We start from the raw sequence: 21,973 nt of genomic DNA, 5'->3' as shown, positions 1-21,973 counted from the left end.
ATCAAATTGAGTAGGTTTAGCAGGAAAAAAGTGTTACTGTACCTGTTTTCCTAATCATACTCTGCAAAACCACTTTCCACAAATGGCACATGAACTAGTGTTCTCCCGTCATATAAGTATACAGTGAGTTCTGGATTCTTTGACTGAAAAGAAACAAATCAAGACTGTCACATTCTTTGGAACTTAATTAGCTTCACTAAATGAAGAGATAACCTTTGAAATGGGTTGTCTCCTGAAAATGGTACCAATGGTGACAAGCTGCAATTTCTGTTTTGCTTATGGAGTTTACTCTATTGGAATTTCATGCAATTTTTCAAGCACTGGAGGATGAGAGTTCCAGATACTCACAACTCTCAATTTTGTTGTGCAGCATAACAAGCCATACTTTGCCATTTTTATAGCTGGCCATGGCTACCACTGTAGAACAGATCTTGATGGTTATTATAACTGAAGTTCTGTTTTTAGCTCTTTTTTTAATTTGGTTATGTATTTTTGTAACTCTTACAAACCTACTATTCTTGTTACAAATGATGTGTATCATAACAAAGTACCTCAATTTGTACTCATGGCGTATGATCAGAGGCATTTTCTTTACAGCCACAGACATAAGCACATTACAAACATAACGCTCTGGATTAAAAAACGATCTCCAAGCACAGTAAAATATAAACCTGTGGTGAAAAGTATGTCGATGAAGCATAACAAAAGACCACACAGATAAACAAATAATGAGTTTACATGCAATACTATAGCGAGACAATGAGAGAGAAAGCACCAAACATAAGATTTGTGTAGGAGATTTACCATGTAAGATTTGAATTATTATATACATTTATTAAGATTATAGCATGCCATAAAACAATCAAAAATATTTTTTAGCAAGATAACGGATTTTGATATAAAGCTTACCACCCTGAAAGCTAGAAGCTTTTTCCCCTGCAACAGGCTTAGCATGGTCCATAGTGCTTCCAGACTCCACTCAGGTTTGTAAGGAACTCTCTCCGTTTCATCATCTATATCAGATGGTCTAAATCCTGCCAGATTCACCTTGATTGCCTGACAAGGAAAGTCCAGCAGCTCAGCTGGGATCTGACGAAGTCTGAAACAAACAAAATTATATATGGCATGTGTGGCTAAGTAACTCAGAATAACTTTAGTTATTCATAGAGCCCTGTGAAATACCTTTTATTATTTACACATTTTAGTTTTATTTTTCAAATTTCGTTTTATTAGAGACATATTAATAAATACGGAATAGCCCCGACACCACATAGATAACACGGATATAAACAAACAAGATAGCTGCTTCCGCATCCAGCGCTCAAAGAATATGATAAAATGAGTGATCAAGAGATGATTTATCGGTATGTACTATTATTAAGAGATATCTGAAAAATATAGCGAACAAGGGGTGGGGCTGGGCTGGAGATGCAGTACTGAGTGTCCCGTTGATATGCGAGTCTAAAATAAACTGTGCGTGTGAAAATAAATTGGACCTGACGCGCCTGACGCGCGCTGAGTAAATGGACCGCAAAGGGTTAAACTATCCGCTTTTTTCTTCATTTTGACAAACAGACCTCGCACAGAAAAATTACCATAATTTCTCATTAACAGTAACGTACAGTCCCCCACTTTTTAATCAACTGCCTATTTACAGTAAATACTGCCCATGCCCTGTATAAAAATACAATAACATAAAATAAAAAATATATATTTATTTACACTGCCCTACTATTGTGGGGCTGTCATAATTGCACACACAGCAATCCACACATTAAAAAAAAAAACAAAAAAAAAAACAATAGGAATTATATTTAAATTCCATTGCAATGACACAGGGCTCCAGTATACAAGCTTGGGGTTTCTCAGTATTTAAAACACTAAGCAAAGCAGATTCATTCATTTAAAACCAAAACAGCATTCGCTCCAGTGCAAAGCAAAACAAAGAATTGGCATACCGATAAAAAATATAAGCAAACCAGTCATTTTTCTCAAGAGACTGTCTCTTTCGACTCCTGTTCCATCCGACAGTTGCAAAATCTGCACATCATTATTTAGTCACCGCCAGCCTCATGCTCAAATTATTTGCAGCGTTGTTTAATTGGTATGCGCGATTAAGGCATTTTAGAAACAAACGTCTCTTTTCTTCCTTCACAATTTAAATGTTCAAAAAGACTCGCTCCAAATTAAACATCTGTGCAAGTGCTAGTTCAGACCGTTTCCCTTCAGACCGTGTCTATGGTAACGGCTGAGCCTTGACAACTAAAGTATGTTTTGTATAAACCTCCCACTTTAAAAATGTCATTCTATGTTTGCTTTATAATGATTTTTCATTTTATGTGTTGCATTTCGTTTTATTTAGTTTTACATGTTGCATTTTGTTTTATTTCATATTTGTGAAAAACACAGGGCTTGCTATGGATTTAAAATTGTATTGAAGTGTAGAAACTGCTTTATCCACAAGATGGTATTTTTTTAAAATACTTCCAACTTCCCAATACAGTATGTTAACTAAGACATACATCAATTTGTCTGAACAAAAATAGGCTTTACAGATTGATGACATTGTATTATTTTTGCTTCAGAATTCTTTCGCTTTTAAACATTCCTCCTAATTACATTTGCATCACACAGTAAAATGTAGATTTGACAAAAGGAAAACCTCATTCTTTTACATCCTTTGTAATTCTTTCTTTTGTAATTATACTTAACTATCTTAACATGATTTGAAAGTTAATTATATTTACTGTTGGGGAGAATTACAGATAACACGGAGACAGGTGTACATTTAGGATTAACGGCACAACTAATAATCAGATATGCAAAGAAAGAGAAATATTTAAAAATGTACCTGTCGGTGGTCAAAGTATCCATAGAACCAAAGTCAACATGTATTATGAGGAGCTTAACTGGGTTAAGATTTTCAAATCCAGCCAGCTTTGCTCTGTAATACTTTCCATCACTGTACTTGGCGAGACAAGGTGCTCCTGTAAAAGATTAAGTGCACAGTCAGCAATAGTGAAAACAGTTACACAGTGTGTATCAGTATTGGATCATTCGGGGTCTACTTGAAATACTTGGCAGTGCACTGTTTCCAGTAATCTAAGTGGCTTCTGAAGAAAAAACCCTGGGCCTGTGGCAGCAATATCCTAGGGCTGCTGCTTCGCCTGAGGCGCAGCCTGTGTCTGTTGTCTAGGCACAGGGCGCTTATAAGCACGCCTGCCCCCGCGGAAAGCGGTAGCAGGCTGTCTCTGGACGGGGCCGCCCAAAGAAGCAGCAGCCTATGGCGCTGGCTTCTTCTGCAGCTGTGGCGTAGGGTGCCATTGTGCTGCAGGCTTGCGTGGTGGGGGTGGGTGCTTTGGGAGAAGGCGCACCAACTCCCTGGTGGACTCCCTTGCACGCTGCGACTGCTGTAGCACCGGACCAATTGTGTGACCTGGGGTGACAGGAGCGTCCAGCAAAGCCGTTTCATCTCCATCCAGCACTCGTGCCTGGGAGAGCCAAAGCTGTCAGCCACCAACACTGCCAGGTTCCTGCCTTTAGCTTGTCCACTAAGCTTGGACAGCCTGAGCAGGTTCCTTGAGATCAAGCGCAACTCGTCTAACTGGAGAGACGAAGGCTTGCGGGTGTTAGCAATGGACCTGATAAGGTGAGCCTGGTAAGCTACAAGGATGCTGTTGTAGCTTCCCAACCTAGCAGAGAAAGCACTAGCTGTATATGGTTTCTTGAGAATGACCTCAGGTCACTCTACATTGCTTATTTGGACATACTGCGTCCTTGGAAAGCAAGGACAAGTTAGCAGCTGAACAAGTGAAGTAATGGGGGCCTCTACTAGTGGAAAGTGGTTAAGACCCAGCTTGTCAGCACCAGAAACCCTGTAAAGCAAGTCCACTGAACGGGAAACCGCCATGGCCGTGGCCGGATGTTCCCAGGTGGACTGTAACTTGTACAGGAAGTCCAGGAGGACCGGAGGGGCAGCAGAGGTAACTGTCGGCTGTTCATCATAAATAGAGCGCCTTTCAGTTCGTGCTGCAGCCCCGGGGTACCTGTAAAACTGCAGTCGCTCTCTGCATTAAAGGCATAAGCTTGGCCGAAAGCAAGAGCTGTGCCACTGGCATGTCAGACTCTGCATCATCTGATGGGAGGACCAGCTGATCATCCACCTCCTCTGAGGCAGCGATGGAGAGCATGTCATCTATCTCATCAGTCACTGTGGTATGTGCGGTGATTGGATAAAGCGTGGCACCATGCTGATCGCGGGGGGGAGTTTGGCAGTACAAAGGGAACGCAGCTACGCGAGTACAGCCCCTTGCGCTGAAAATATAAAATCAAGCTGGAAGTGTTGTTTGTTTTGTAGACAGCAAATAATTGGGAGCTGAAGCCAACAAAGTCAGCGAAAACCCTGGATAATCACCCCAAGCAGCAAAACACCACTGGAGACTTCACTGGACAATTCACAGGATACTTTTTTAGTGGAAGCACTTGCCGTTTTCTTTGGCACTGTGGATTATTGTGTGTGTGTGTGTGTGTTACTGGAAATAAACAGTACATAGTATTGTTTGGACTTTGTCATTCTTGCACCACTCACATCCTGACAGTCACCAAGACCAAATTCACACAAACATTTAAAAATAAGCAAAACAGTTCAACAGCTCGTTATCACATCATGCTTATGCTACGAATACCTGCACTGAAGTCTGAGAGCAGTGGAAGACTGTCTGCATGCTGATTAACACGTTCTAAAGCTTCCTTCAAGTCCTCAGCATCAAGCTTGTCCTGCATGTCGTCAAGAGTTATATATACCTGAACACCAGAAAACATTCAATATTACAATAAGACTAAAAGAAAAATCACTGAACAAGTTCAGTTTTAGTTCATTTTTAACTTCCAGCCTTAACGACATAACATTACCAGGTATGTTTAGTTAGTATGTGCTTTAAAATCAGACGTCAATACGGTTTGGGTGCCCTCCAAAATCTCAACAGGTACATTTTCTTAACATGGAAAATTATAAGCAAAGGAAACAAAAACAACAAAGCCTTCAATTCAATATTTTCTAACTTGATGAATCAGATGGGACTTGCACTACCTACCACATTTGGGGTCTCAAGGTGTTTCACTATCACAGGAAAGAGTTTTCCCTGGTCAGGCACCACAGGGTAGGTATAAAAACCAACAGCAGGTTCCTCCATTTCCAAGCCCTGGAAGAAGAGTTCCACTTATCAAAGACAACAACAGCTTAAATCTTTTCAAATCACTCCATTTATTAAAACAAACAGTGTAAAACATTAACCATTCAAAAGCAGAATCCCAAAATGTGACTCTTTGGCAGAATTATTGTCCACTTGTTTTCAGCGGCTCCATGTATTGCAATGTAGTTCAAACCACAGCAAGGCAGCATTCAAAGAGATGATGTCTGTCAGCTGAGACAGTGGCTGTTGTCAATTCTGCCCCCTCACAACAATGGTTACTTTGAATATTAATTGCTTTAAGCGAAGCAATAAAAAAAGTAAATAATTACAGTCAGTCAGTTTCCTTGGGTTTAACCACTTCAAATGTTTCTTTCAATCTTTAAAGCCACAGCATACAAGTTAAATTTCATATTATTAAAAACTGACAGAAAAATACTGTAAATAGCCAAGATATAGTTTAAACACTGGCCAAGTATTAAACATTTAACCATTACCAGAAAGATCCAAGTCAAATATGATTTTAAACAGTAGAATGTGCAGTTTCATGGCTAAACCTTAAACCTTAAAGACGTAAGTTCCCTAAATAAATTCTCTTACCTTGTAACTGAAGTCAAAATCCTCCAATTCATCATCAGCCGATTTCAAAATAGGTTGCTAGCAAAAGCAATAACAAACATTTACGAGTGGTTTATATTATATTTTATTAAATCTATACCATTCTACATCAGCAGTGGAGGCCCTCTTTTGGGCCAGTTTAAAAGATCAAACCACCCCTGCTTTGTGTACCGTCTTAATGAGCGCTTTGGTGGCAAGAGAGGGACTTTCAACTGACCCAGTATCATAAGTTCATTATAAATTAATCTTACTGTTAGGTCTCAGTGAAAGCAGGGAAATAAATGACAAAGCCCAACTAAGTACATAAGGAAAAACAAACAAACAAACAAACAAACAACAACAACAACAACACTATACTGCAGGTCTAACAACTCCACTCAAAAAACATCAGACTAGGAAACTAATCTAATATTTAATCTCATCTAATAATTAATTCATTTAAATTAAATCATCCTGGGATAGCGTACCTGCAAATTCACTTAGTGCTGAAACAATTTACAAATCAATTACAACCTTTTGACTAGAAATACTGAAACAAACAAACTCAATGACTAAACATTTAACTAGAAGCTATGTTTACAACAACTTTTGGCACGCAGAGTGGAATATTTTTTCCTACGATACCGAACATCGGGGTAAAATAAAAATATCGAAGTATCGCATTTCGATACAGTGTATTTTTTTTTGAGCTTCTAAAACTAAACTCTGTAATTGTGTGCTTTAAAAACAATATGAACTAAGCTTACTCATTTTCGCTTAGCAGAAGTGACCAACTACCCTGCGTGTTCTGGGAAAATTCAATTACTGCCACAGTCATGGCGAATGCCAGAGAAAGAAGCTTGGTGTGGAGCTATTTGGGATTGCAGCCAGATGACGACAATCTGGTTTAAGGCGGACAGACAAAATGTGTTTTAAAAGAAGTGAAAAACATGGGAGGAAACGCCACCAATTTATTGGAATATCTTTGATAGCTACCCTGATCTCTTTGCCGAAGTTTACTTTTTTTTCTTTTACTGTAGTTTCTTCAGTTCTTGGTGGTCCAGTGGTTAAAAAAAGGGACTGGATACCAGGGGGTTCCCGGTTCAAATCCCAGCTCACACACTGACTCACTGTGTGTGACCGTGAGCAAGTCACTTAACCTCCTTGTGCTCTGTCCTTCGGACTAGACGTATTTTACCGTGGCCCTATTGTAAGTGACTGCAGCAGCAGTTGGTGATGATGCACGGTCCACCCCCTAGTCTGTTAGTCGCTTTGGATAAAAGGGTCTGCTAAATGACTCAATAATAATAATAATAATAATAATAATAATAATAATAATAATAATAATAATAAATCCCCAGTGCAAATAACTTCTAAACAAAAAAAAGGCACAGAAAAGACAGATAAAACAGGACTGCACAGAAGCTAATCAAATGGGAGTTCATTGATGCTTGTTGATTTCGTCATTACAGTGCATTTGCTGTAAGCTGCAAATATATACTTTGCAGAAGTGTCATTAAAACTCTACTGCATGTAAAAAATGTTAGCAACGTTTTTATATTCATTGGATTTTGTGGTAATCAGTATTTTATGTACGTGTATTGTGATAGCTGTGAAAGTCCTGTGTTTTGAATTGAATGCATGAGCGGTGTAAAGACCAGTATGAATATAGACTTCATTGCCAGCATATGTTTCCCTAACAAGATCAATGTAACGCTTCACCTGCAGAGGAAAGCACAGGGCCTATAAAGCTTCCGAGTCACACTGCAAAAGTCCGCAAATGCAGACGGCTGCAGTTTCAGCATAAACACAATAAAAAGCACTTTGTTTACTATAGAAGCCTGAGTGGTTGTCTTTTGTCTAATATACTTTCTTTGAAAGATTTTAAACAACCAAAAACGAGCATGATGGGCTGGATCAGTTACAGTTAATATTAAAACAACAAAAAGTAGGGAAATGCGATGTTAGGGTTTTTAACCCTAGCTCTGTATTCCCTCCCACACCCTTAGAAGCAGTAGAAGGGGCAAGGCAACACAAACAACCACAGACAGCCATCATCACTTAAGACGAACACACAACTCTCTGCAGATAACAGAAGAAACATCCATCATCATGGTACACTAGGCCTACTACCATGCCAGTGTGTTGGGGGGGGTCGTGTATATCTGGGCACTGCTTATCAGGTCTAGTAGGAGACGAATGCATAATAGCGGCACCAACATCACACTATACCTCTATGAATTCCATTGTCATGACCAATGTCTAGCATGGCATCCACATGTTTGGTGTGTGTCAGTTTGTTGGGTGGGGGGTGGGGAACTGTATGCAGGGCAACATGAGGGGAAGTGTATATATATGGTCAATCGTGAGATACAGGTGCATGACAGAAGGACTACCAATAGTGCTGTAATATGAATCTATGTCCTGGCATAACTTTCTGTTGTATGAAATTGCAGATGTTCAATAGCATAATGCAGTCTTTTGCAAGGGAGGAAAGGGTGATGGGCTGGCATTAGCATTCATAGTAACATGGATAGGGGGAATGGGAGCACTTTAAGAACAGGACACCCATGAGACAGATGTATGACACAATGATATTGCCACCTGCAAAAATGGAAGAGTACGAGGTATACTGTTATGAAACTGTGTTTACAGGGGCGAGTGGAATGTGCTGTGTCATGTCAGTTTGAGAGTTTTTCAGTGTCATACTGGATGAGCAACAGAATAAAGTTTAACCCTTTGCGGTCCATTTATTCAGCGCGTGTCAGGCACGTCAGGTCCAATTTATTTTCACACGCAGTTTATTTTAGACGCACTGTTTAAAAGTATTTTTTTTTTCCACAGTAAAACAGGTTTAAAAGGCACTGCATATCAACAGGACACTCAGTACTGCATCTCCAGCCCCGCCCCACCCCTTGTTCGCTATATTTTTCAAATGTCACTTAATAATAGTACATACCGATAAATCATCTCTTGATCGCTCGTTTCATCACCAAACTCCTCAATAATGCGATCCAAGTTGTTATTTTATTACTATGACAACATCTAAAAAAAGCTCTGCAAATGTCTCTGATATTCTTTGAGCGCTGGATGCGGAAGCAGCTATCTTGTTTCTTTATGTCCATGTTATCTATGTGGTGGTCGGGTCTGTCAGTATTCATGAGATACGCCCTTGTTTTTAATTTTTTTTCGGCTTCTCTCGGCTCCTATCGGTCTCACTTGGCCATTGAATCGTTTTCTCGGCTTTTTCCGGAGAAAAAAACAACTAGAGACCTGTTTTTTGCGTCTTTTTGATGATGTCGGACCAGGTCCAACATAGGACCGCAAAGGGTTAATGAAGAGGTCCCCGAGTGGCTCATCCAAAGCACTGCCGCTGGGAGTGGAGGATGAGTCACACAGCTTGGACGGCGCCAGTTTGCGTGCAGGCTGTGCAAAGAGGCTGAACTTTGCTGGGGGTCATATTGGCTCTGATGCTCCTGGGGTGGGGGATGGGAAACCGGCAGGGATTGCTTCTCCTTGTCACGCAACAGCGGACCCTACTGGCCAGACACCGAGCACATTCAGAGTGGATAAAAAGCAGGACTGGTCTCTGTTCTCCGGGATCGGCAGCCCGCCCACCTCTGCTCTGGATTGCTCGGCGTAAACGTATGCTGGCAGTACTAGATATCTTGTGGAGGCCAGAGTTTCACGGTTCCGGCTCTGCTCGACAAAACGACAAGTGTGAAACTAACCGTACCGGAAGGGCTCGGCTCAACTCGGGTGTGCAAGTGTGAAAAGGCTATTGGACTATAGTGTCTGTTCAAATACAACCTACCTTTGTCAACATAACAGATTTATCCTGGACAGCATGCTGGTGATGCTCCATTATCGTGGAAAGCGACATTCCATCAAAGTGAATCTGAACCAACATCTTATCTTTCGGGTCTTTTGGCAGCTCCTAAGTAATGGAATACAAGCAATAACAAATCTGAGACCAGCAAAAAAGAAGATGACTGAGTACGTCCCACATAGAAACATTTACAACACCCCTCAAAAGAAGAATGTAACTTGAATGCAGTGCTCTAAATTACATTATATAAGTTAATCATTTTTTTACTTGATCAATTATGAAATTATTGTTGATCATCTTTAACTAATACAAAACCACAACTACAATAAGAACAAGGAAAATCATACGTTACCATAATATCCACATCAACGTATCTATGTTGAAGTAACTCTTTAAGAAGGTGAACTGCATCTGGCTGCCAGACATTGCCAACCTGGGACAAATGATCCAAGAAAAGAGGCTTGTCAATTAAGAAATGCAAATGAATATGCTTAAAAAAAAAAGATGTAATGGTTACTTACAGGTAGCAGCCCATAAAGCTGACAGGGGATGCAAAGCTGCGGGACATCTTCAAACAGAACTGTTGGGAAAATGTGGCACACTGGAATCTTCTCGATAAACCCTTGATCTATATACCGTACCTAGTCATTACATAAAACAAGGGACATCAAAAATAAAAAGGAGCCATTATTACATTCTACAGGTAATACAGTCACATGTTTTTATTGTGCTGCTCCGGACTGAAATGTTATATTTGGAACAAAAATTAGATTGACTTGTGCAATTACAGTGTGGTACTAGTCCTTTGTTTGCGCAGCCTTCCAAAGTCTTCACTGACAGATTACTCTGTAGTACCTCGAAAAACTCAGTTTGCCTTATTTAAACACACGCTCTGTGACTAACAAGGCTTTTTGATTTTAAATGAAATAGTACATTGACCAAGAACTTGATTTCTTGTTTTTAACTGAAACATGGCATTTACCCAATGACATCTCTGTGCTACATCAGGTTCTGCCTCCTGGGTACAAGGTTCTGGAAAAATCACGTGCACATGGGCGGGGTGGTGGTCTGGCAGTTCTATACTGCAGCAGCAGTGTGGAGTAGTGGTTAGAGCTCTGGACTCTTGACTGGAGGGTTGTGGGTTCAATCCCAGGTGGGGACACTACTGCTGTACCCTTGAGCAAGGTACTTTACCTAGATTGCTCCAGTAAAAACCCAACTGTATAAATGGGTGATTGTATGTGAAAAATAATGTGTAAAAAAATAATGTAATTGTATGTAAAAATAATGTGATATCTTGTAACAATTGTAAGTCGCCCTGGATAAGGGCATCTGCTAAGAAATAAATAATAATAATAATAATAATAACTTTGCCTTGAACACCCTCCCTTTGAATGTGTGGCCTCCAAGGTATTCTCTTCACAGCCATTGGCACTAGTGCTTATTTACCACCCAGTGAAGCAGGATAATTCCTTTCTTGAGGAATTTACCTTTTTTTTTTTAATCTTCCTTAGTTTTGAATTTTAGTAGAACCACGTAAAAGCAGCTATTCTCTGCACTCTGTCCTCCGACAGAGTGGACAACATGGTCTTGGAATCCAGATCCACTCCTATATAGGAGGCTGTCTGCGAGGGTGTGAGCTGGCTCTTTGCATAATTCACTGACAAGCCTAACCGAAGCAGGTGGTCTGTTACGAGTTTCATGCGAGCCCCTGCCTGCACTGGAGATTGAACACAAACGAGACAATCGTCAAGGTAATTGAGCACTCTGAAGTCTCAACGGGGCAGAATAGCTTCCATGCACTTTGAAAAGGCATGGGGGCTAACAAGAGGCCGAACGGTAGATCAAATGATGGTACTATCTTGTATCGAATGCTTAACACCTGCACTGTTTACTATAGTACAATGTACGTTGCACACAGAACGTGTCTATAGTGCACAAAACACAGTACGCACAGTCACAGTTGTAATCTCTCGACTTGACTCAAGTCCCTGCAAGCAGACTCTACTCTCTGCTCAAAAGATGCGACTCAGCTCAAAAAAGTCTACATCAGACTCCAGTCATTGCCGTTTATAATAAAATCAATAACAAACTTTTCATTTTCAATACATGTAGCCCCTCTCTAACACACAGAGTCACCTTGTCATTTTGCACATAAACAGGTTCCTGCCATGTTTGTTAAAACCACTGCTAAGGAAACAGAAAACCCCTTTCTAGCCTATAGCACCATTCTGTGATCATAACGTCACAAGCAGCAGGGAGCCCCGGAAGTTGTTCAGATTTGCGACATTTTACTGTATATGGATAAATCAATAATTTTTGAAGAAATTCTCCTTTTCTACATCTCTCCCAGCCCCTCGGCACCTCTTAAGAATCTATTCTGCCATGAGCTGTGCGATTGTGTTAATGTAAACATTTTTTGTAACCCACAGAAGTCGGAATGGGTTGCAACTCCCACCAAAATGTACTATGTGCACTTTGATGAAGGATCACTCCTGTTTCACAAGACAACAACATGCTGGGGTGCGAATGACAAAAGGTTAATTAAATTTGTAGACCAGCAAATCTTTTTTCAACCATTATGAGAGGGTTTGTTAATTTATTTTCATTTTTCATAGCACTTTGGTTTATGATATATTAGCACTTGAAAGGACTGTGGCATCTTTTTTTTTACACTTTGGTTCCCCTACTACCATAGCTGTATAGTAATATTCTATACAGTACATGAGGTGGCAAAACAAGCTTTAGGACCACTGCCCTCTGAGGGTGTAGCGTCCCATCAATAGTACACTAATAAAAATAAATAATTAATAATACAAACTCTCACCTTCACACACCCACCAAAAACCTCCAAGACTTTTCCTCTATGCCAGAGCATGTCAGAGCCCCTCACAGCACAGCCCTCTCCTAGCTTCCAGGTGTATGGCTGCTGGTGTCCAAGACTTTTAACGTGTTGCTGAATGTTCTCTACAAGCTGTTCAAATTCCTTCTCTGTATTCACAAATCATGAAAAAATGCAACTACGGCTTAAAAGATTACACCCAGTATTTACTTGATTAGTTTCTAAGGGCCATAAAAAAAAAAAAAACAACACACACCACTACCAACACAAAATCAATCTGTTCTCTCCTGAAATCTATTCCTGATTGCAGGTCAAGATTTCCCACCAGGAAACATCAACGGAAAACTGTTACTTCTGTCCAAACTGCAGTATAAAATAAAAGCAAATAAATGTAACTTTGAACAGAAGAAAAGGGTAAGAAAAAAACATGGGATATCCTTGCTAAATATTTTAAAAGCCTTCTGGAACACTGAATCAGTATTTAAACATACCAGCATTTTTGGTCATCCCATAGATAATTCCATCATCCCCAACAGAAGCTACCACCATCTGACACAGTTTCCCAGAAGGAAGAACAGGGGGCCTGTATGGCTCTGACTTGACACTCTGTGGCGCTGTGCTCTGGGGTGCCAGCACATCACACTCAGGTTCACATCCTGCTTTAGCAGTCAGCCTCTTTGTTGCTACACATGGTTCTTTCTGGGGATCTTCAACACTCTTTTCATTGATTTCCAATGCTTTGTGAACTACAGTCACTCTAGAAAATATAAACAAGATAAAAGATCTATGACTAATCATTGGAAACACAGTGAATATTTACAGTTCGGGACAGCTAAGCAAACTGGATTCTTCTCCATGATTGAAAATTATGGCAGGACTTCAGAATTTTTAGGAAATATGTATGATGGCAATGCGAACTAATGAAAAGAAATAACAAAAAAGGAGAAAGAATGTACTTACTTTCTTTCCTTTAAAGCCAAGCCTTCACTTATAAGGTACTCGGCAATGCTGACATCTTGTCCAGCCTTATTTGGACAATAGAGAGTAACTGGCAGTGGCCATTCAGAAAACTCTTCCTGCTGTACAATAAGAGAATATATTATTTTAGTCATTTAGCAGACTTTATATATACACACACAGTAGTGTTCAAAAGTTTGGAAACAAATGATTTGCGCAAAACTAGGGATGGGGATTGTATTGCCCATTTTCCTCTCAGACCCCTTGCTAAATACCCTGGTATCTCTGAATATTTTAAGGAATGGCTGGGTATGACATCTTGCCCTCCAAAACAGGTTTCTAGCTCAGGACTGCCAAGGACAACACTGCATTGAATATAGCACCAGTCCTGGCACTCACCACTCTTTTTTGGTAAATTTGTTGGTAAATTAGAGAACAAATGCCCCACCCAGTCATTTAGCATTGTTAGTAAATTAATCATATTTAGGGTACTATTGAACTGGAGATGGATTGCATATTAAAATCCTAAGCATATTTTTAAGGAGACAATTATCAATTCAGGGATACCAAAATATTTTAGTGAGCAAGTAGTCTTATTGAAGTTATATGGCAACTCCCCAACCCGTTATACTGTTCCTAGAAAAAGGAGAACATTTTGGGGTACCATTCTACTTCTGAGATGTCTTGCTCATTACAATATTTAGCATATTTTTAAAAAGAGGAGACGATTATCTTTTCAGGGATACTAAGATATTTAGTAAGTAAAAAGGGTCTGAGGAGAGGAAAAATGGCAATACAATCCCCACAGAAGCTTGCATGGTACATAATGGCACAGTGCCTGACCCTCACCATTCATGAGCACTAAATTCCCTTGGAACTAAACAAAATCAGTTTTTCAGCTCCAAATACCCACCTTCACAGACATCAAAGCCAAAGCTCCTGTTAAATAGTATGAAATGAAGTCGCATGCTGTTGCTGTCCAGACCTCACTCCCTCCAGCTGGTCTACATTTGGAAAACAGGGCAACAGTCAAGAGACTCCACTGTTATAGTGCAGAAAAGAGTAACTTAAAACCCAGAAACATGTGGAAATGTTGACAAAAGCGAAGCGCCTTTTTTCAGACACTAATTGCAAAAATAAATCTATTTCCTTGTTATATTCCAGGACAATAAATAACCCCCTACAGTTAATTCCTTTGGTCATTTACTGATTTAAGCAAAGCACCTACATGACAGTTGTTTTTATGAACAGTATTAAATATCAAAATCACCTTATATCGCTCAAACAACACTCTAATGCCAGACTTCCATAGATCAATTCCTCTTTGAGATTTCTCAGTTTGGAGATACCCACCACAACTTTGTTGCCAAAATCAAAGCACAGTACCTGTAAAGGAAAGCAAGGATAAAAGAACATTTGCAATTGTTTCAAAATGTGTTCTATGGAACAGTTCTTAGATTTTTTTATTACAATTTGAACATGCTCCATAATGACTACAATGTGATTACATTATGTTCCAAGAGACAAAAAAAAAAAAACCCAAAACAAAAACTAATTTAAATCCGCAGGATGACTACATAGAACAGGTGGTGCAGCAGGCCAATTTTCTGTCTTTCACATCGAAAAGCTGGGCTGAATTTCTTCTGCTTGCTTTTAGTTTTTTTTTTTTTTTTTTTGCTGTTTTACTAGCATTTCCTCTTTATAAAAAACAGATTGATAGCTCGATAATCAAATGTATCGTATGGTTATCATATCGTAACAATCATGTGTTCAAGTTATGTAAGAAAGCATCCCGAACATGAAAAAAAAGATTTTACACTACATGCACGGGTCTTCAAGCATATTTATCATATTTCAATAGTCAGCTTGTAGCAGTGATGTCACAATAGTGGCTTTGCCAGGCAACGTTTTATAGGCATAACCAAACATATTTAAAACATTTAAAAAACACACAATGCATTTTAACTTGAAATGTTTAACACATAAAAATCTAATTAAACAAGTCAACATAAATGAAAACATATTTACAATGTCCACCTGTAACTAGCTCATTTCAGTTCTAATAAAAAAATACTGTCAAAAAAATCTGATGCAGAGAACAAATTAGAATTTTTTGTACGTCTCAAGACATCATCCCATCCTCTCAGAATATTTGTAAGAGTTGTTTCTTGATTTATCACTATTGGATGCTTTAAATACATTTGTTAAAATCAGGTTCTTGGAAAAAGAAAATGCCAATCAATGGAATAAAATGGTTAAATAATACTATGTGTGATGTTTGCCTACGAGGCTAACAATAATTGGTGTGTATAGGGTTTGTTGTATCTTAATATAAAATAAACTTGATTATACTGTGTTTGTATTTTCAGCAGTATTAGCAATAAAAAGTCTGCAAGCATATCTGATTTTTTTTAATACCACGATATCGCAATATGGAAATGATCATCGATATATCAAAATATCGGTATCGGTGCCCACCCCTAATATATATTGTGAAACTGGTATACCATGACATCCCTAATACACACACACACACACACACACACACACACACACACACACACACACACACACACTTGGAAAGTGAATATGTGATTGCAGGGACCACATTTTAAATAAAGATTCTCAGAGAGTTGATAAGAAGCAGCACAGTTATATTAAGCAGAATTCTGGAGAGACAACACATCACAGGCAATCTGTTGATGCTTCTCTGACACAAGGTACAGCTTTTTATAGTAATGCACAAACAAGACAAAATAGTGTGTCCTTGCAGCAGAACGTATATTCATCTTAAAAGGAACATCACAAGATGTTCTCGGCACACAGCCAAAGTGTGTTATGTCCTTGTAAAGTGCTGACTTGCCTATCCATATTTCAACATAGCTTGCACAGACACACTCAAGCATTTTCATACTACTTGTTTAACTAGTATTTTTTTCAACCCTTCGTGATAAAATATTAAAACACTGAACTTTAACAAATTAAATCACCTGTCCACAATGACAGATCCAAGTAATAGAACCCCAAAAAGTTCAAAAATTAAGTCACTTGTTAGCTAGGCTACTGCTCCTGCTAGTGTTAGTGGTAATGTGGTGCCAGGCCCCATGCAAGTTCAGAGCAGTCTCTCCCTGCTGGTATTAGTGGTAATGTGGTGCCAGGCTCCATGTGAGTTCAGAGCAGCCTCTCCCTGCTGGTGTTAGTGGTAATGTGGAGCCAGGCCCCATGTGAGTTCAGAGCAGTCTCTCCCTGCTGGTGGTGGTAATGTGGTGCCAGGCCCCATGTGAGTTCAGAGCAGCCTCTCCCTGCTGGTGGTGGTAATGTGGTGCCAGGCCCCATGTGAGTTCAGAGCAGCCTCTCCCTGCTGGTGTTAGTGGTAATGTGGAGCCAGGCCCCATGTGAGTTCACAGCAGTCTCTCCCTGCTGGTGATGGTAATGTGGTGCCAGGCCCCATGTGAGTTCAGAGCAGCCTCTCCCTGCTGGTGGTGGTAATGTGGTGCCAGGCCCCATGTGAGTTCAGAGCAGCCTCTCCCTTAATCTCTCTCTGCAGATGGAAGCATTCCACACTGTTCCTTCCACTTTCTCGGTATACACCTGATATTAGTTTGTGTATACATTGTGGGGATTGTCCCTCAACCACACCGTGATATCACTGCACTGCACCTTCTTGCGCATGAACAGTCAACACGGTGCTTGTACCAGAAGGTTGGTTTCATTGATGGGGACCGCCTTATTTGGATGATCAACATCGCAAACAGGGCCCACGTGAAATCTTGTGCTAATTTGAAAATCTGTTGCAATGGAAATACTGCAACAGCTTTTCATATCACTCCCACTGCATAACTGTTCTTGCTGGAAATTCCATACAAATACATTTATGCATCAGAGCAGAACAGCAAGAAATTTCCACTGAGGTGACAGGAGGCCATCTGGCCCTGCAGGCTCTAACTGGTTGTATCCTGTACAGACTCAGGGATAAACAATAACTCCAGTTGCACTGTACCTACAGTGCCTTGCATAAGTATTCACCCCCCTTGGACTTTTCCACATTTTGTGGTGTTACAACCTGGAATTAAAATTGATTTAATTAGAAGATTTAAAGATTTTTTGTCACTGATCTACACAAAATAGTCCATAATGTCAAAGTGGGGAAAAAAATCTACATATTTTTCAAAATTATTTACAAATAAAAAACTGAAAAGTCTTGATTGCATACGTATTCACTCCCTTTCCTGTGACACCCCTGAATAAGCTCTGGTGCAACCAGTTGCCTTCAGAAGTCACATAATTAGTTGAATGGAGTCCACCTGAGTGCAATTAAAGTGTCACATGATCTCAGATTAAATACACCTGTTTCTGGAAGGCCCCAGAGTTTGTTAGAGAGCATATCTAAACAAACAACATCATGAAGACCAAGGAGCTATCAAAACAAGTCCGGGATAAAGTTCTGGAGAAGCTCCAAATCAGGGTTGGGTTATAAAAAAATATCCCAAACTTTGAACATCCTCCGGAGCACCGTTAAATCCATTATTAAAAAATGGAAAGAATATGGCACAACCGCGACTCTGCCTAGAGAAGGCCGTCCACCAAAACTCAGTGACCAGGTAAGGAGGGCATTAGTCAGAGAAGCAACCAAGAGGCCAATGGTAACTCTGAAGGAGCTGGAGAGATCCACAGCTGAGATGGGAGAAACCGTCCATGGGACAACTATAACCCAGACGCTCCACAAAGCTGGGCTTTATGGAAGAGTGGCGAGAAGAAAGCCATTGCTGAAAAAAACCCATCAAATTACATTTGGATTTTGCCAAAAGGCATGTGGGAGACACAGCAAACATGTGGAAAAAGGTTCTCTGGTCTGATGAGACCAAAATTGAACTTTTTGGCCTGAGCGCAAACCGCTATGTGTAGCACAAAGCCAACACTGTTCATCACCCTGAGAACACCATCCCCACGGTGAAGCATGGTGGTGGCAGCATCATGTTATGGGGATGCTTTTCATCAGCAGGGACTGGGAAACTTGTCAGGATTGAGGGCAAGATGGATGGAGCCAAATACAGGGAAATTCTAGAGGAAAACCTGTTTCAGTCTGCAAGAGACCTGGGACTGGGGCGGAAGTTCACCTTCCAGCAGTACAATGACCCTAAACACACAGCCGAAGCTACACTGGTTTAAAAACAAGCACCTGAATGTCTTAGAATGGCCCAGTCAAAGCCCAGACCTCAATCCGATTGAGAATCTGTGGCAAGACTTGAAAATTGCTGTTCACCAACAGTCCCCATCCAACTTGACAGAGCTTGAGCAATTTTGCCAAGAGTAATGGGCAAAAATTGCAGGATCCAGATGTGCAAAGCTGGTAGAAACTTACGCAAAAAGATTCACAGCTGTAATTGCTGCCAAAGGTGCTTCAACCAACAAATGTCTTTTTTTTGTTTAATTAACTTTTGTGTCACAGTAAAAAATATTTTGCACCTTCAAAGTGTTAAGTATGTTGTGTAAATCAAATGGTAAAAATCCCAATTAAATCCATTTTAATTCCAGGTTGTAACACTACAAAATGTGGTAAAGTCCAACGGGGGTGAATACTTATGCAAGGCACTGTAGTTCAATGGGAGTGGCTGGTGTTGTTTACTCTGTTGAGGTCACCAATGGCCACAGATTTCATTCTTTCAATAGCTCTCCTGTTTTCCACTGCAGCAGTGTCAGTCACTGTTGCTGTCCAATTCAGCACTACTGGGACAATATAAGGCTTCAACTTTCCACTGCAGCATTCCACTACACGACAGAGTCTAGGGGCGAGTCAGAGTCTAGTTACTTTGCTTCAATCTGTTTTTAGATCCGAAAGTCTAGTTAATGAGCCTGCTACACCTCAGTTGGATTAGCATTTGTAACTTGGTGTAATAAAGTTGCTGCCATTATGGAGCACGATCAAAATGATGGTTCACACAAATGTACCCATTCCGCATGTGCTTTCTAGTCACGTATAACATGGTATATACAATATATATGCATCTTTGAGCTGCAGCCTGAACATTTAGCTTAAGGTTAGAATAAGTGGTTTAGAAGGCCAAAGTATTTCACTCTTTACATGTCAAATATTTAATAGGGGTGAGACCGAATAGTCGAACATTCGACTATTCGATAACGATGGCACCTATCGACAAGTGAATCCAACATTCGAAAGTTAAAAAAAAAATGTATATATTGATTTTATTTTAAAGCCTGTACTGCTGATTGGCTCTATGTAGCGGTAATGAAGATTGACTGGAGGGTGGGATTTGTTATTTCTTGTCTGTGATTGGCTAAACTAGAACGTACCTCGGCTAACGATGGCTTCCTCACAGAAAAGTTCAGCATGGAAATACTTTGACAAAGTAAATGAAAACACTAAGTGTAAAATATGTGCAGTGCAATTAAACTACAACAAATCTACCCACCTAAAAGCCAAACACCCTTCTGCGACGCTAACAACGACAGAAAAGGAAAGAGGACCGCAACAAACCGCCATTGCATCCTTTGCAGTGAAGCCTCGTCAGTGTGACAACGTACCTGCTGAAAAAACATCAGCCCTTATTGCTAATATGGTGGCAAAGGACATGCTTCCCATAAGTTTTGTTGAAGGTGAGGGATTTCGGGAGTTGATGAAATTTGTGGAACCTGAATACACCATGCACGAAAAACCCTGCACTAAAACAATTACCACTCGACTCGAAAAAAATGCATGCCGATTCAGCAGCATCTGTCCGCAGAAACTTGTCAAAGGCTGAGAAGGTGGTGATTACTACAGATGCGTGGACTGCACCGAATACCGAGTCGTACGTCATAATAACTTGTCATTTCATTGAGGATTGGGAAATGAAAAACGTAGTTCTACAGACTCGCGCCACGCCAGAGAGGCATACAGCAGAGAATCTCGCAAATGTGTTAAACACCGCTGTAGACCATTCGGGTTTAACTAGGGGGGAAATCACTGCCTGTGTTCACGACAATGCCAGCAACATCATCTTCGGAGTTTGTTGAATGGGACTCGAATTTGTGCTTTGCACACACTCTGCAGCTCGCCTTCAACGATGGCTTTAAACTTGGTGCTATACATAATGTAGTCGGTGCGGCCAGCCGTTTTGTGTCACATTTTTATCACAGTGCAATAGCTACTCAGGCTCTGAAGTTGAAACAAAAACAACAAACTCTGCCTGAGCACCGTCTGCTGCAGTATTGCCGGACCATGTGGACATGCTGATTTTTTTAAACAAGAATAAGTGAACATGATGATAATAATGGACATTGCTAGCCTAACTAGTCCTAAAGTTTTTGTTAGGATTTTTTTTTTTTTTTTGCTTCCATAGAAGGCTAGTGCGTTAATGCCACTCAGGCCTTTTTGTTCATTCATTTATTTATTTATTAATATTATTAAGCTAGCTACATATATAGCAAGCTATTGCCTATAGAGGCTATTTATTTTTTATTCACTGGAACTCGATCGCACAGGTATGTTTCCGATTTGATTTAACGTAGACCGGTAGTCTATATGTTGAGTGTGGTTTGAAAACGTGGGAAAAGTAAATCGTTTAGTTAAGTGGATTGTATAAATTACCTAGCTAGATAGTCTAATGCATTTTGTATTTCGCTGTTATGACCGGAAAACATTATTGCCACAAGGATGCTAATGTTAAGGCATTTGCCTCGCAGCTCACATTGCTAAACTATTATTGAATGAAAATTAAATTAATAATTGAATAAAAATTATACAGGAGACGCCCATATTTTATAAGCAAGCGTTACTTTTTTTTTTTTTTTTTTTTTTTTTTTTAATTGTCACAACATTTATAGTTCATTTGAAATTGTAATTAACGGAAAAGCTTGTGACAATATCGGTAAAAAAAATAACACTTGCTTGCAAAATACGAGAGTCTCACACGAGCGTTGACAGGTATGCTTATGTTATTGCTGCTGTTATGGCATTTCTGTATGTTTCCGAATAGGAAGGTGTTTTTTTTACATAGCCTAATGTTTATTTAACAAAGTTGTTAAAGTTGTTGTGTTAGCTAAGTATTTTAAAATAAAGTTCAGAATTTATTGCAATTGCAATAATTGTCACTTTGCATTATTTCGTATTTAATGTACGTCTCATTTTGAATGGGGGGGGGGGGGGGGGGCGACTATTCGATTAGTCGACATCAACAGCTGTGGAATTATCGATAGTCAAAATATTTGTCGTGCACATCCCTAATATTTAAATACAACATTCATTCATACAACCACTGTGATTATGTGGAACAGCATATTTAAAAACACCAAAGTTTGGTAATGCTGTGTTATCAGTGACTAATGCAAAGACTTGCAGGTGGAAGTTTCTTCCACTGAAAAGTACTGCATTTTATAGGTTACAGTATTTCATTATTAACTTACCTAAATCTGCCTTGTGTAACAAGATAATTCCAAAAATAAATCTGATTTTAGATTTTTGTATAAAATATACATTTAGATTGCAACAACAGTAGGTTACAGGAAGGTCAGTTGACCATGTAAAAATATTCATGCATACTAACCCTGAGGAAAAGGAAA

At 39.7% G+C, this 21,973-nt stretch overlaps 1 protein-coding gene across 2 annotated transcripts in view; it reads right to left on the bottom strand.

Moving 5' to 3' along the window:
* The window catches only part of rnf17 (ring finger protein 17), a 59,340-nt gene that overhangs the window by 445 nt on the left and 36,922 nt on the right, over window positions 1-21,973 (bottom strand). Inside the window, exons 23-36 of one of the 2 annotated variants that reach the window (XM_059030248.1) lie at window positions 14,685-14,800; window positions 14,328-14,418; window positions 13,418-13,536; window positions 12,949-13,214; window positions 12,443-12,606; window positions 10,137-10,256; window positions 9,968-10,048; window positions 9,601-9,723; window positions 5,790-5,846; window positions 5,094-5,201; window positions 4,686-4,803; window positions 2,852-2,987; window positions 910-1,099; window positions 43-143 (exon numbers count right to left, since the gene is read on the bottom strand). In XM_059030248.1, the coding sequence (XP_058886231.1) occupies window positions 51-143; window positions 910-1,099; window positions 2,852-2,987; window positions 4,686-4,803; window positions 5,094-5,201; window positions 5,790-5,846; window positions 9,601-9,723; window positions 9,968-10,048; window positions 10,137-10,256; window positions 12,443-12,606; window positions 12,949-13,214; window positions 13,418-13,536; window positions 14,328-14,418; window positions 14,685-14,800 (1,782 nt within the window). In that variant the 3' untranslated portion in view covers window positions 43-50. The remainder of the gene's footprint in view (window positions 1-42; window positions 144-909; window positions 1,100-2,851; window positions 2,988-4,685; window positions 4,804-5,093; window positions 5,202-5,789; window positions 5,847-9,600; window positions 9,724-9,967; window positions 10,049-10,136; window positions 10,257-12,442; window positions 12,607-12,948; window positions 13,215-13,417; window positions 13,537-14,327; window positions 14,419-14,684; window positions 14,801-21,973) is intronic. The other variant, XM_059030249.1, reaches the window with a different exon arrangement.

Source organism: Acipenser ruthenus, chromosome 9 (assembly GCF_902713425.1).
Source record: "Acipenser ruthenus chromosome 9, fAciRut3.2 maternal haplotype, whole genome shotgun sequence".
NCBI classification, from domain to species: domain Eukaryota; kingdom Metazoa; phylum Chordata; class Actinopteri; order Acipenseriformes; family Acipenseridae; genus Acipenser; species Acipenser ruthenus.
The sequence above is the reverse complement of the archived record's forward strand: the minus strand, read 5'-3'. Positions and strand labels throughout refer to the sequence as shown.